Raw genomic sequence first — 16,004 nt, 5'->3', positions numbered from 1 at the left:
ATTCAGAAGCTTTACCTTATGTGATATTAATTTTTCTTCTGCTTCAAGACTGGAAGTTGCTTTAGCTACAGAAAATTCAGATAATTTCTTCTCAGATTCATTCATCAGGTCAATAACTTGCTGCCTTGCCACTTGATACTCCTGCCACTCAGAAGCACAACTTGAAAAGAAATCAAACAATGGAACTTATTTCTGAGTAGGCAATGGCATGTATAGTTATTTGAAATCAATGGCAATTAAAACCCGCAGTGCTTAACTTTGGCTGGATTGCACTGTAATTGTTTTATAAAATAACAATAGTAAGGCAATGGCAAAATACTGATAGTAAATATGAATGATGTGAGGCAAGGTCTTTTAATTGCATTTAATTCATTCAAATTATGATGGACCAAAAACAAACAAGCCTACTACTCTTTTTTGAGAAACAGCCCCTTGAAATTTATTTATTTATTTAAAAATACTATAAACCCTGTAGTATATAACAACTCTAAAGCAACATACACACAGACACAAATGGGGCTCGGATCCATAGAAAAGTGGTTCAACCCTAGGAGTCAGCAACAGAACTAGCAACAGAGGTAGATGCTTGCCCAGCTCATTGATATCTTTATGGGAACTGCTCCAGAAGCCAGGAGAAGATGGGCATGTCTCTGAACCTGCTATGACTGGTTCAAAATGTTGACTGCAGGGCTAATCTGAAAGTGGGGAGGGTACACCACCACCGAGCACCCTAGCAGGAAAAAAATCTACCTTTTTACAAGCCAACAACAGAAGTCATGGATTTATCCTCCCATTTCCCAACAGCTGCCTTTCTGAAAAGAGGACAGCAACTATCTTGTCATTTTGTGTGACAACCATCTGCTAGACATATTATCTGAAAATGTACCTTTGCAGTTGTACTTTCTGGGCTTGTGCTTCTTGTTCTGATTCCACACCTTTCTCTTCTAAAGCCTTCACATTCTGCTCCAGCTCCTCTTTTCCTGTGACTTGAATAAAGGGCTCCATGTCGGCCACAAGGGTCCGCAGTTCTCCCAAATGCACATGGAATTGCTTTTCAGTGCTAAAAAAATCTATATGGTTCTTTAGATTTTCCTCCGAGTTCTCCATATTGAGGCCATTGCGTGCCAACTGTAGCAATTCCTGGGCGTCTTCAAGCCAGTCACTAGCAGTCTGGGAAACCTGGTAGTATCTTTGGCACAGGCTATATAATTTATTCAATTTATCCTGAAAACAAACAAATTAAAATGACATGTATGGTCGTTAAGAAAAAACAGCACTTATATAACATACATAATTAGGGAGGCTGTGATAACCAGCAGGTTTGATTTAACACAGTTCTGCTAAAATGAACAGCGATGTTGAATCCACCTTCTGTCCAATCTATCTGGAAACCGTACTGGAGTTTAAGAGCAGGGATGACTAATGCAAAATACATGCATTGTTGAATACAACAGATAACACCTGCATTTGGAAGTGCATTCAAGTGTACACATATATATATAATCTGTACTCCTAAAAGTGTTACTAGAGACACTGAATGGTTTCTATTAAGTTCCAAGATCATGGAGTGGGAAACTCAATCAAAATAAAGGGACAGGTTTCCCACATTCCTGCACAAAATATCTGCATTAGAATTGTCTCACTATTGCTCATTATTTTATGAGAGACAGATTTCCCCTCTTCCACAAACTCTATTAAAGGGAGCTTCTCTTAGTAAAAGCCACTGATGATGCCCAAGAAGCAAAGTTATGATCCTACAGCATATTTACCATGGAGCAAGTCCTACATGCCTCATGTTTATGGCCAGATTGTTAGTAGAGTGCATTATGCTCATGTCCACAACATGAGGCAGATCAGACTAAAAGGACAGAGTAAGTCTCTATGCAGGGATGGATTAATCCATTGCTAGATTTTTAACATTAATGGTCACAAATTGCTCAGCTGAGTGTTCATTTTCTTAGGTGAAGTATATTAAAAATCCCAACAGAACAACTGTGCAACAGGGCAGGCTGGATGCCTTATCTCTTAAGTATAGAAGCCGATGTGCTATATAAAATTAGTTTTGATCTGATCAAAGACTGCAATTTTAAAAGTAGGAGAATTTTTTTCAAATGTAAATAAAGTGGAAGTATACAAAAATAAACATTACTTCCCCTCTTACTGTTGGTTTTGTTTCATTTTGAAAAATACAAGTTTCATTTTATGGTTTATTATCATTTCTATTTTAAATTAGATACATACTTGGGCACCAAAATATTTTAAGTGACTAGGACCTTGCCTCTATGGTCTCAGGAGCTGTGGACTAAAAAACCTTTGGTGTATAATAACAACTTTTGGGTTTTTTAAAGTGGCATTTACATTGCATTTGCTGTTTAAGGTTCTGTTGGCCAGGTTCTCTGGTAATCCTAAACCAGGAGTGTAGGCACCTGGAACAAAACACAGCCACTTTGCTCCTCCGATTCTACTGATCTAACCAGATCTAAGCCATGGTTTGTCTTGCTCCAGAAAAACCATGAGATATACACAAAGTTTGATGTTCTGAGTAGAAGCACCATGAGTCCGCATTCAGATATGATGCTAAGCCAAACCATGTCTTATATAGTGATAGCACAGCAGTATGAGCAGGAAAAGAGCAAAGTGGCTACTTTTTTTGCTTCAAATTGTAATGATGATGATGATGATGATGATGATGATGATGTATTTATACTACACCCACTCTGGGTGGCTTCCAACAAAATATTAAAATACAATAATTCATCAAATATTAAAAGCTTCCCTAAACAGGGCTGCCCGCATCCTTGCTTGTTCACGCATAACCATAGTTTGGCTAAGAATTAGGAGCAAACTGAGCCAATGACAGCCATACTACCAGCATGAAATCTAAAATTGGCTTCAGCAGGTTAACCCTGGTTATTATGCCATACTGATCATTGCAATACAAATCTTTAATTCCTTGTCTTCTTAATGTTGGGGAAAAAAATTAAAGGAATGCAAGATTCACTGACCTGCCGCTTGTGTATTGCTTCTTTCACTTCACCATCAAGTTCAGAGAGTTCGGCAAGACTATTTTCCAAGTCAGCAGGTATCAGTTCTTTGGCCTTTGTGTATTTCTCCTTTTCTTTACTGCTTAGTGCTCCCATTATCCTTAGGCTGGACTGAACTTCTTCCTGCTGAATCTGAACTTTACGAATCTCTTCCTGGATAATGTTTAGCTTTAATTCAATACTCAGTTGATCGTTCAGTTCTGCCTTAACGTGCCTCAGCCAATCAAGGGAGCGACAGATTTCAGTTTGAAAATCTATGCTTTGCACCAGTCTGTTTTCACACTCTATCACAGTATCACCAATGGCAGTCTGCAACGTCTTCAGCATCTCCTGCCAAGTTCGCACCTGATGATTTGCTCCTTCATGCACAGATGGGTCAAGCTGGGAGGAAAGCATCTCAAGATGTTCAGCTATGCGTTTCAAAAGGATCCCAGCATCCTGCAGACTGCCAGCCAAGGAATGGTACATTTTCAGTTTTTCCTCTGCTGGGAGTGTTTGTTCATTAACTTTTTCTTGCTCTTCTTTTACAGAATTTAGCTGCATCTCAAGTTGCTTACACATTTCTTCATGTTCTTGATATGCTTCTATCATATCTTCCAACTGGTTTACTTTCTGTTCTATTTGCCTTTTTAGTTTGTGATACAAGGTGGTAAGCAGTAGCATCTCCTCTGGCAGCCATGGTTGCCCAGTGCTCCGAAATGCTTCCTTCTTCTGGTTTAATTCATCAACAGCAGCACCAAGGTTTATGACTTCAGCCAGGACGCTTCTGTAATCTTGCTGGAGTGACACAGCTTCTTTGGCTAAGAGGGTAAAAGGGGCCTTATGTAGGCTCACTAGTTGATCTTCCAATTCAGACAGAGCCTTTGTTGTCAATTCAATTAATGATGCATATTCATTACGGGCCAAGATTGCTTCTTGGACTTTACAGAATTTGTCCTTAGCCAGAGCAACAATCACACTAAATTGTTGAGGCAAGGCATTCAGCTTTTCATCAAGATAAGAACGATCCATTTCATTAAGTGATGGTAAGATTTCCTGGCCATCCCTTTGCAATGTCAACAGAAGATTTTCATATTCAGAGCACTGCTCAAGAATTTGATGATACTTTGCTAATTGGGAATAAAGTTCAGAATTGCTGTTCATTAAATTGATCTCTGGGAATGAAACAATATCAGACTGCTTAAGCCAGTGGCATAATTTATCCAAATCTTCCTTGAAATATTTTCTAGAAACCATATGTTTCTCCAGGTCTATTAGTCGCTGGCTACATTTTTGCAAAATAGTGTCGTACATGTTCTGTAGCTCTTGCAGTTTCTCTAACACTTCAGTCTTCTCTTGCTCTGTTGTTTCCTTCATTAATGTCCTCCCTTGAGACCACAGTGCAGATATTTCACTCTGGTAGGCCTTAAGGCTGGCTTGTGTACTCTTACAAACCCGGATCTGTTTGCTTACATCTTCTGGTAGCAAACAAATATGCTCATAGAACATTACCTTTTTCTCATGTTGTTGAATGTGATTCATTGCTTGAAAGGCTGCCAGGAGGAATTGGGTTCTTTCAGATAATGCCTTATTCAGGTGCTTTCTCCTCTGACCAACCAAATCGCTAAGGCAATCCACGTGATTTTCGGCATCTGATAGGCATTTCTGGAGCACCTGTCTTTCATTAAGCCCCAAATTAGTCACCACCCTACTGGCATCCTTTGTAAGTGCTTTCAAAACAAGTTGTTTGGCTTCCACTTCACTGCAAATGGTGAGATGATCCATGAGGAAGTTCTGAGCCAGCTCAGGTGGTGGACTGTGTTTGAGAGCTTCAGAGATGCTAGGTTGCTGCTCTTCTGCCCATTCCATTAATTCCTGAAGTTTAGTCTGCACCATACTCAGCTCTTCTAATGTGGTGACAGACAGCTGAATTTTCCTCTTGATAAGGTCCTCTAGCTGGATCCAGCGCTGCTCAAAGTGTCCCGTCTGCTCTTTTACTAACTCTCTGTCATCCAGATTTAGATGTTCTGTTATTTTCTGCTTCTGATCCTTCAAGTCTTCAAGAGCAAATCGTCTCTCCTGCAAAGCCAATGCTAGCTTTTTCAAGGCCTCTAGATGGGTAGTGGTACTTTCAGCATCCGATCTGTTAAAAACAAGTAAATTAAGAGCACAACTCAATATAAACAATAGCACAGGCATTGGGTGGGGGGAAGAGGTGTTCAAGCAATGTGAAAATCTGAAGCATTCTTTTCATTCCCTAAGGGCATTAGAGATTTAAAAATCATATGTAAAGCAATCATTGCGAAACACACTGTCACTGCAAAGTTCTGTATAACTGGAGATGTCACTAGAGTGCATAGGTCTTTGCCTCCAAATATGAACCCCAAGATAAGCATTGCAGTCCCCCGTGTTCTTCTGTTGGGTTATAGACCAAATATGTCATCTCCTCTCATCCATCCAGTCACCCACCCACCATTCTACCTGCTCACCTTGGCACCTGCTTAGCCTGCTGCTGCTCTGGCAATGGTGGGAGGAAGAAATGCCAGTATCTTTCTTGCTCCTCCTCCCTTGCTCTACCTGGCTCTGCTACAGCAGCAAGACAAGTGCAGATACCACTCTGAATTGTAGTTGTGGGGACTGGAACTTTATAAATGAGTGGAAGGTGGGCTGGAGAGAGGAAGATTGAAGATATGCAGATGGATATATTTTTAATATATATCTCAAAAAGGCTTCAAAAGGTCATGCTTTTCTGAGAGTTCTCTATGAAACCTTGTAAAAACTGAACTTACAAGGTGAGCTTGAAGAGGAGTTCACCCATCTAGGTACACTATCCTTTCAATCATTTCAGCAAACCTTTGAGGCATACTGTTAACTTAAAAGCATCTACACACACTGCCAGCTCTTCAATCTAAAATATGCCAATATCTCCTATGACTGTAACATTGCCCTAACCCTATTATGCCCACAAGCAGTGCAAGCGTGTGTTTAGACTTGCTCACTCTTGACTTGCTCATTCTCTTCTTCCATTTTCATAGTTGGTCCTGAAGGAGAGAGGGACTTATGGAGGCATTATTAATAAATAAATAAAAACTCAGGTAGGGGGACATGAGTGTGGAGGCTGTAGGAGGGCCGATGCTCAGTACTAGAGCACATGCTTTGCATGAATGAAGTCCTAGGCCCAATCTTTATCATAGTCAGTGAAAAAGATCCTAGGGTAGCCGGCCTAGCAAAAGTCTTTATCTAAGCCCTTGGAGAGCTACTTCCAATTAGCACAGACAATACTGAACTAAATGGACCAAAAGAGCTCAATATAGTCAAATTTTCTGTTCATTACAATTTGCCTTTTAGAGGAAAACCCTACCAATGTGGCTTCCAAAAGTACAAGAGCAACATTTACAACAGAATAGATTTAAAACCAGAAAAGTATAGTTCTAGACTCTAATGAAAAGTGGTCACCTTAGCAATGTCTGTATCAAAGAAGTGTTACAGATTTTATTGACTCAACCCACAAGCCCCTACCTTGCCAGGTTGTCCCATTCTTGTGTAAACTTTTCCAAAAAGACTTCTATTACGTTTAGACGGTCATGATAGTCCTTTGTCCTCTGAAGATCTTCCTCCCTGTGTAGGAGCACATTACTTGTTTGAAGGCAAAGGTCCAACCAATGGTTGCTCAAGCGTCCAACTTCCTTGTGCTCTGGTGACTCCTGTCCTTGGGTTAGTTTGCTCACCTTTTCAGTCACAGCTGTCAAAGCTGTCTGTTTAGACTGCAGCTTCTGACTGAACTCCTGTATGAGCAGATACAAAAAGGAAAATGGTAATGAATTAACAACCTGAGAACTAAATGAGAATGTATAATGCATTCTATTTAGGCTGTATCACAAAAACTTGTAGAAGACAGATCATTACTCTTCTGTTTCATGAGATGTCAAGATTTCTGTTTTGACAATTCAGGGGAAACAAAGAAGTAAGAGCTTTTTCAAATGGCAAATCTTCCTTCCAGATTCAGAAAGAAAGTTGACAAAGGATCCAACAGCTCACTTTCCCTCTTCCTCACACCCTTTAGAAGGGAAACTGTCTCTTCCTTGTCCTGTTTTCTGTATAATGTCCCATGAAGAAGGCAAATTGAGCCTTAGGTTGGAAAGCCTTAGGTAGAAATTCCAATACAGTGGTACCTCAGGTTAAGTACTTAATTCGTTCCAGAGGTCCATTCTTAACCTGAAACTGTTCTTAACCTGAAGCACCACTTTAACTAATGGGGCCTCCTGCTGCTGCCGGAGCACAATTTCTGTTCTCATCCTGAAGCAAAGTTCTTAACCCGCGGTACTATTTCTGGGTTAGTGGAGTCTGTAACCTGAAGCGTATGTAACCTGAGGCGTATGTAACCCAAGGTACCACTGTAGCTCCTTTTTTAGAGGCAAACTATATGCTATATGCAAATGTATGCAACAAGACTACCAACAGTCTTTTTCTTTAAAATAAGCTGCTCCGGTGAGGGTTTGGAGTACCCAGACCCTCTTTCCCTGTTTAGTGTTTCTTTGCTCCAAAATACTCCTTGAGCAGCTTTCCCACTGGATTCTCACAGAGCAGAGCAAACACAGCTTTGGAATCTCATGGGTAGAAAAGCTACTTAAGGTAGTTGATTTGGAGCAGGGAAGATGCATGGAGCAGGGAAGAAGTGAGGAAAATGTTATGCACTCTCTTCCCATCAATTCTCTGTTCTAAATGCCCCTTCCCTGAGGCTACTTTTCTTTTTTTAAAAAAACAATGACTCTTGCTCTTTAAAAATGTAGGATTAGATTTACTACAGTTTTCCATTATGGGTTACATACAGCAAATTCCATGTTAGAAATATGTGCAACATAGTCACACAGGCTAGCTCTGTCCTTCAGCACTGCTGTGTCCCATCATCTTACTCTTCCAATGAACGTCCACTTCATGTTGATCAGAAAGGGTTCCCCTGGCTACAGATGATCTGGGTCTCTCTTCAAATGTAGGAGCTGTGAGGAACTTTTTCTGATCAATATGAAATGGTTGTTTATAAGTGACAGCAGCCTATGGCAAAGGTAGCAGGCAGGACCGGTCCATGCCGTCCCACAGCTTCCTTCATGTTATGTGGAGTGGATCACGTGAACTCCCTTAATGTACTTTATCAACCTGGCATTTTGAGATAACATGGAGACTGTTTTACCCACGCGTAAGCATAGAATGTATTTTGAAAACTCGGCCACTACCTACTTCTCTAAAACAACTAATCAATTTCAGAGGAAAATGTCTTTATTTTGCCAGCTGAAGGTAGCTGTCTACCAAACCTAAGTGGCCTATATCAGTTTCCTGGATTATGGTTGATTTTTCAGAAATGAAGTCAACTGCATAACTCAAAAGGGCATTCATCTTCCATCTCTAACATACCGTGGCATAAACACATAAAGTGCCACTCCTGCCCACATTCTTTCTGCATACCTGCACTTCTTCCAGAGAAATATATAACAGTCAAACAGTGTCAAGTATATGCAAACATTAAAATGAAAATAAATCACCTGTTAGCTACAGATTTCTCTTTTATTTGAATGGAAGCTGCCCCTTACCTTCACCTGCAACACCATATTCTGAGCAATGTTTATTTCCAGCTCTGCCCCTCGCCTCTTCATATTCTGCAGTTGCTGATCTGCATCCTGAAAACATATCCAAAGCTCTGCCTTCATCTGCTTTATTTCCTCCCAGCCCTGAGCAAGGTACTGAGAGTTCATTATCCGATCTTCAATCTGAAAAATATGTGGGAGGGTAGCAGGAACATTTTAATGCAATTCTTTATGGGCTGTCTTAAGATGTACACTACCTCTCTTTATGTAGGGCAGACTCTTGCGGTAGATTTACAGCAGGGGGTGGGGATGGGCCACAGAGATAGAGGATAAAGGAAGCTTGCATAAGTCTCTAGGATCCAGAATGACTTAACCCTGTGAAATTTCAAAACCAATATGACCATAGCATGGGGAAGACTCCACTCATTAAATAATTTTATTAAAATTAAGGATAGAAACGGATAACACTGACTGAACTTTAAATTTTCTCTTTGCATCTTTTACCTCTCTTTCTAGAGGCTTTGAAAACATTGTCGGCAGCACCGGTTTGTTTGGACTATAGTTTATAGATGGCCTGGATTTGTATTATTTTGCTTTCTGGGAAGAAGAGTCAATCTGAATGTTTACAGGAGATACAGGTCATTGCTGAACAGTTTTTTGTGTATAATTTATTTGTCAACAATAAATATTCTATTTACTATGAGCAAAATTTCTTACTATGGAAATATCATTCAGAACATTTTTTAAAAACAACAACAACCTGATTTGTTTGCACTGTATAAATGCATGTGCATAAATGAATGCATTTGTTACACTTTAAAGTTAATATGGCTGCTCTGTCATAGGACAGAGAATTTAACAATGAAATGGAAAAGTCAATGTATCCATTAGGATTCCTACTCCTAATGTGCAACTGCAATTGCGGTTTTGTTGCATGGCGGGTTTCAGCTTCAGAAAATATTAGAATCTTTTATGTAGCAGCAATGAAGAAAGCTTAAATATGCAAACTCACTCTGAAATGCTGCAATACTCTGCAGTAAAATAAAGGCCTGACTTTTAAAAATAATACTGATATATTTTAAACGTTGCTAGTCTATTTATTTACCCGCTATAAAGATATACCACTTATTGTTTTCTAGGTATTACGGCATCAGTTGGTATGCTATTGATGCATATCTTTCAGATGAAAATTGAAATAGCTTCTTCAAACTGCTATTACCTAATATGACCTTTGTGACACAGTAAGACAATTGCACCTCTAAGAAGGATTAGAGGAGGTCTGCCACAGTTTATCCCATACCGTTTGCTTTGTCAGCTGGATGTCTGTTGCCGTATTTTTCACTGTGCTGTCTGATAAATCACACATAGAGCACAAAAGATCCAAATAGGTGCTTGCTTGCTCCTGCAGGGCTCTGAAATGCTTAACCTAAAAAGAATAAGAAAAGTTTTTCATGGGAACATATTTTCACATTTCACCAAGAAAGCTTTCATTTATACAATGGTCTGATGAACTGAAAACAGGAGAGAATCATTATGGTTATTTTTGTTACAAACTATTCAGAAAGGTGTATAAATAATAAATAACAAAGTTGCAACACATCAACAAAGCATGCAATTATCCATCCACTCGTCAACTTGTTTCACTATATTAATGCATGCTAATATTTAAGTTTCTATTTAACATTTCCCCAAAAAACAAAATATCTGTTAGGCTACTTGAGATCTGACTGAAAGCTATGTCCAGACAAACTGACTTCATAAAACAAAAACAGGACAAGATTCTGGTTCTTGGAGAATTAACAATAAGGGATTGGCTGTCTAGACCAACTAATTACTGTCCATCTGAACAGATTCATCACTGTCTGGCTTCTAATTTCTTAATCCAGCCTAGTCTTAATAATATTACAACCTCAAGTAGCAGCTTTTCAAGGGCATGCTCTGCAAGATATATACTCCTTCATGAACGGAATATACTACTTAATTTTTTTAAGTAGCGTTACAATTTGGGGGTGATAAATCTTATTGAGGACACAGCTAGAATTCCTCATTCTGGATTCAACATGCTGAACACTTCCATAAGATTTTCCAATGGCTCAAGATACATTTGAGAAATCTGGAGAATAATAAGTAGATACAGGATTGTATCTTAAAGCGGCTCCAAAATGCACATTTGGACTTGTTCTTTTTGACTTTAAAGTCTTTAGGGACTTTTTGCATAGAGATGCAAAGTATATCTTTTGAACACTAAAAACATTTATTTGAAATTCACGCTGCAATGATACAGAAAGGCGTTACCAAACAATTTCTGCTGGAGATAGCCAAACGCGTTGAACAGCGTTTGGAATACAGGGTACAGTTCTGGCTGCCTCAACTCAACCTGGGAGGATTAAAGGACCTGGGGAAGGACAGCATCAAAGCAGGCCCCTAGCTCAGGTGGGAGCCCTGCCTGGCCAGAACCCCTCCCCCAGTTGCCAAGTGCGATCCTGGATGCTTAGCCCACACCAGGGTCCTGCACAACTCAACTCTGTTTAATTATGCACACATTTGGATTCAGCCATTTTGGTAAATACTCTATTTTGATCAAATGTTTCAATATGGACTGTTCTTACCTGCTTAACAGCATCTGCCATGCTGAAAGGCGGACGAGGATTTGGCTTTAACTCTGGCCGAACAGCAGAGAGCCAAACTTTACATTGCTGAAGTGTGTCTTGATGGTTAACATGTTTCTGGAGTTCGTGCTCCAAACTCTGGTACACCTACAAAAAAAAAAGCATGAATAAGTTGCCTAATATTTCTGATGTCATTATTGAAGATAAAACTTTTCCCAAGTTGACAGGCTGGCAGTAAACTGCTAACTTTACATATAAAACACCTAAAACCTTTTTGCTAACTGGCCGTATGGAAATGTTGCAAATATAAGACATAAGACTCCTAACATACATATAGTCTATATTAGCAATATAGATATTACTGTAGTTTTCCGAAATGAGTTTCTAATGACCTGTGTTCCAAAATGAGTTTCCAATTCAACTCTTAGATGAGATTTCTTCCATTTTCCTCCATCTGTAATTATGTTCAGTTTTCAGTTCTTCAGATGCCCATTTTGTACCCTATTTGCCAGTATTTTGCATTATATTGTATTTTTTGTATTGCATCTAGTAGATGATATATTACAATGACATCTACTAAACATACATGAATAGGGACTTACCCTCTGAGTTGTGCTACATATAGCTGAATAGCTATCCCTTGTTCCCTGCAGCTGGGTTTCTATATTTTGCTTAAATTTTGCTTGGAGATGCTCTGCACACTCATTTATCAAGTCATCTCCCTTGCTTTTAAGGCTGTTCAGGCGATCTTCAAATCCAGCAATCTCTTCCATCATTGCCTAAGAAAGCAGCATTCAAAACACAACATATCACAGAAAATGTTTACAGCATTTAATATTCACCATTCAAAGGGGGGCAGGCTAGGACAAAAGTAGTTGAGCTGCCTCATCCTACACTGTGCCAGGCTCAAGCTATTAGGGCAGAAGGGAGGGCAGAGAAATACTTTGTGCTCCTCCATATATAATATATAGCTATTTCCCTACTGGAAGCAATGGGAGGGAAAGGGTAGGAAGAAATTTACTGATGCTCAGAAGCATGATTAAATACCTCCCCAGTTTCAGAGCATGTCAGGTGGCCAGCATCGCTTTGCATCTTTTAGACCCAGGCCACAATCCAAAATGCCCCTATCATGCATCCTGTTAGGACATACAAATGTCACAACTCTAATGTCACTTGGGGCGACAGTCGTTTGAGGGACCAGTGTCTTCAGAGAGCAAGGCTCCAACATTGAATCGGTCTCTCTGACATCAGAGCTCAGTCTCATAGGTAGAGCCAATCTCATCTAGGGACCCTGGGAAACCCTCATTTCAGTATCCCAATCAATCTGATCATGTCTCATGTGCCTTTAAAGTAAACATGAACTTATGACTTGCTTTTCTGTAAGATGAACTTTTACCATACTTATATCTTATATATGACCTTTCGAAATATTATTCACCTCATAAGGCCCACTACAACATACGAAAAAGGGGATTTGTTGCTGCCCATTTAGACCTACCTTGTGGTTGGCTAAATGTTGTGTTATAATTTCTAGATTACTGTTCTCCATAAGGTCAGGAGTAACCAGCCTGCTAGACATCTGTAACAACCACTTTTCCACTTCTTGTAAGTCAGTGTTATATTCTTCATGCTGTTTCACTTTCACCTCCAAAATTGCAACATGAGCCTGCATGATCATAGAAACCAGTCACATTTAAAAAACAGTTCCAAATCATGCCCCCCCTCAAAATACAGATTGTAAAAGCATGAAAATACATGTTTAACTTCGTATGAAAAAGTTTCATTCTTTTGCCAGAACTTGTTTGTAATTACACCTGTGCCCTGGGAGAGGGATGTATGCTCCTTTTCATAACACTGTTCTCAGCTCTTCACATGCATTGTTTCCTCAGGCTGCCTCAGTACCTATTTCCCCCCTCTGCTCTTTCTAGAGTGATCACAGTCCATACAAAGTATCTTTTTATAATACACTGGAATAAAAGAAATACTTTAAAAATCTAATCTAAAAAGAAACAAGAGCAAAGAGAAGGATGATGTTTTGAAATGTGCTTGTAGATGTGTACTGTGGTGTGCAATTTGCAGCTCTTTGCAAAAAAACAGAGTGTTGTGCTGTGGATCTTTATATTGGCCAAGTGCTTGGAAATTTCCACTTTAAAAGAGGCGATCTGCAGCAAGATGCACTAATTGACTAGAGAACAAGAGGAACAACAAACATTTTAATCTTTGTTTGTGTGCCACCCCACCTGCAAAAATTACTTGTCTAGTCACCTACTTCCCACACCCAACAGGAAAGCTCTGCAAATTTAATAGCATTTCGTTAGTGTAGGTTATTTGCAGACTGCTGTCACCAGGACATGAAGAGGCCTTACTGCAGGCAGCCTATGTTTCAAGCCTAACTTCACCTGTAGAAATAATTATTACCATCTTACAGCAGAAAACATGGCTTATATAGAGCCATAGCTTGTATTCCATGTAGCACGAAGGCTAACATTTCACCAGCACAAGGATTTTCCTTGCACAGCCAAAGCCTAATACCCTTCCTGCCCCCCCCAATCTGTTCCAGGAGTTCTCTCAACCTTCCAAAGCAAATTTGGGGATAGCATGGGATGTGTACAGGCAATGAACAGGGGAATTCCTATTGCAGTTATGAGAATCCTTGTGCTGCTTCTCCTAGTGCACTGGGTTAGCTGAATAAGACCCTAGGTATTTTACCTTTGCTGTGCTGCAGAGCTCCTGGTATTCAGTTTGAAGTTTCTGAATGTTCTCTGCCAAATTAACATCACACACTAGCTCAAGAAGGCATTTTCCTTTTTCTGTCACAGATTTTATTGAAGGCTCATGGGAAAACACTGTCTGTTGAATTGACTAAAATGAAAAATAAAGTTAAACTGTGCTTCAAAATGAATACAGGATTTATATATAATACACAACACACAGAGTATCATTATTTTCTTGTGTTGAGAAAGAACCCATTTAAAAATGTGATGTGAAGTTATCCTTAAAATATGGGAGACTCACAAGCAAGTTACATTTTCTGGCTTAAGACTTCACTCATTTTATAGCTCACAATATTTATTTACCTTATATTTGGATAGCTGTGCCTTTTTCTCATATAATTCCATTTTGGGATCCACCGTGGTATGTAGTACAATCTGATACTCTGACAGCCACTGAGTCTGTACTTTGTACTTATCTAAGAATTCCTTTGTCAGGTGGAGACATTTCTCTAAGGTTGTGTGTTCTTTCCTGATAGAGCTGGTCATCTCATCAAGTTGCTCCACACAACCATTGATCTCTTTCTTTAGCTGTTCCCCTTCATTTGCCTCCATGTACTTAATAGCTTTCTCTCCTTTTTCACGTGCTGATTTCAGTAAATTATGACCCACATCCATGTCACTCATGAGATCCTGTAAGAAGAAAAATGGACAGTTTATATTTTGGCCTGCGACTGAAGAGTAAATTACTTCTGCAGAATCAGTTTTATTCCTACTGCTGAGCATCAGGAGCTTGAGATTTTTCTTCTGTTATGGTCAATTGTAACTGATTTAAGCTTTCTTATCTTTTGCAACCTCATTATGTACTGCTGGTAAAATATGTGTTGTTTAAATTGCTGTACCAGTGTCATATGCAAACTATACCTCAAGCTTCTGCATTTTCTTCTCCATTGCTGCTTTATCTACAACATCAGACTTCATCACAACATCTCTGAATTTCCTAAGCGTAGCTCCAAACCATTCCTTGTAAGCAGCGAAGCACACTTCAGATTCATCCATACTTCGAATTTCATCTTCAAGGAATTTTATTTGCTCCTGCAAGCAAATTTTAAACAGGTCTCACTATTGACTATTTATCCATTTCTTGTATCTCTTTCCATTTCTTGCATCTTTTTTAGTAACTACAAAATACACTGTTTATAAATAAAACATAGATCAGGAGAGGCACTTACTTTCTCCCAGTACGTTTCCGAATACAATTCAAAATGTTGATGCTGACCTTTAAAGCCCGAAACGGCCTCGGTCCCGTATACCTGAAGGAGTGTCTCTACCCCCATCATTCAGCCCGGACCCTGAGGTCCTGTACCGAGGGCCTTCTGGTGGTTCCCTCACTGCGAGAAGTGAGGTTACAGGGAACCAGGCAGAGGGCCTTCTTGGTAGTGGTGCTTGCCCTGTGGAACACCTGCCCAACAGATGTCAAGGCAATAAGCAACTATCTTACTTATAAAAAACACCTGAAGGCAGCCCTGTTTAGGGAAGTTTTTAATGTTTAATGCTCTATTGTGTTTTTAATATTTGGTTGGGAGCTGCCCAGAGTAGCTGGGGAAACTCAGCCAGATGGGTGGGATATAAATAATAAATTTATTATTATTATTATTATTATTATTATTATTATTATTATTATTATTATTATTATTTCTTCTACTACTAAATCATTCCACACACACACACACACACACACACACACCAAGCTTATTGGTCTACTTCAAGTGCCTACAGGAAAACAGAACATTCTGTGTGCTTCTGCGGATAATACAAGCTTCCTTCATTCTTTATTTATTTCCATGTGTTGAAGGAGCAGCAAGAGTGCACTGCTGGCCCTGCCTCTATTATCATCCCTATCTTCATATGGATATATTAGCAAGGAAAAGCTACATCTAGAAGATAGAATGGGACTGGAAGCAGACCATTAAAATCAGTGGCAGCTTTAAAATTAAATGGACTGAAGGACTCCTAAACTGCAGTTAGGACTGTCTATATGTGAACCAGTTAGCCTGATGGAAAAAACCTGTTACTTTTCAG

The 16,004-nt window shown here is 39.5% G+C and overlaps 1 protein-coding gene across 13 annotated transcripts in view; it reads right to left on the bottom strand.

The window, feature by feature from the left end:
• The window catches only part of SYNE1 (spectrin repeat containing nuclear envelope protein 1), a 291,021-nt gene that overhangs the window by 118,513 nt on the left and 156,504 nt on the right, over nt 1-16,004 (bottom strand). For all 13 annotated transcript variants that reach the window (XM_082215153.1, XM_082215141.1, XM_082215140.1 and 10 more), the window contains 12 exons: nt 14,847-15,017; nt 14,289-14,615; nt 13,921-14,073; nt 12,710-12,877; nt 11,814-11,990; nt 11,212-11,358; nt 9,903-10,028; nt 8,609-8,785; nt 6,543-6,808; nt 3,006-5,166; nt 887-1,224; nt 16-160 (listed from right to left, as the gene is read on the bottom strand). In XM_082215153.1, the coding sequence (XP_082071279.1) occupies nt 16-160; nt 887-1,224; nt 3,006-5,166; nt 6,543-6,808; nt 8,609-8,785; nt 9,903-10,028; nt 11,212-11,358; nt 11,814-11,990; nt 12,710-12,877; nt 13,921-14,073; nt 14,289-14,615; nt 14,847-15,017 (4,356 nt within the window). The remainder of the gene's footprint in view (nt 1-15; nt 161-886; nt 1,225-3,005; nt 5,167-6,542; nt 6,809-8,608; nt 8,786-9,902; nt 10,029-11,211; nt 11,359-11,813; nt 11,991-12,709; nt 12,878-13,920; nt 14,074-14,288; nt 14,616-14,846; nt 15,018-16,004) is intronic.

Source organism: Podarcis vaucheri (genome assembly GCF_965113315.1).
Source record: "Podarcis vaucheri genome assembly, chromosome: 3".
Taxonomy (NCBI): domain Eukaryota; kingdom Metazoa; phylum Chordata; class Lepidosauria; order Squamata; family Lacertidae; genus Podarcis; species Podarcis vaucheri.
This window is presented reverse-complemented; position numbering and strand designations above follow the sequence as displayed.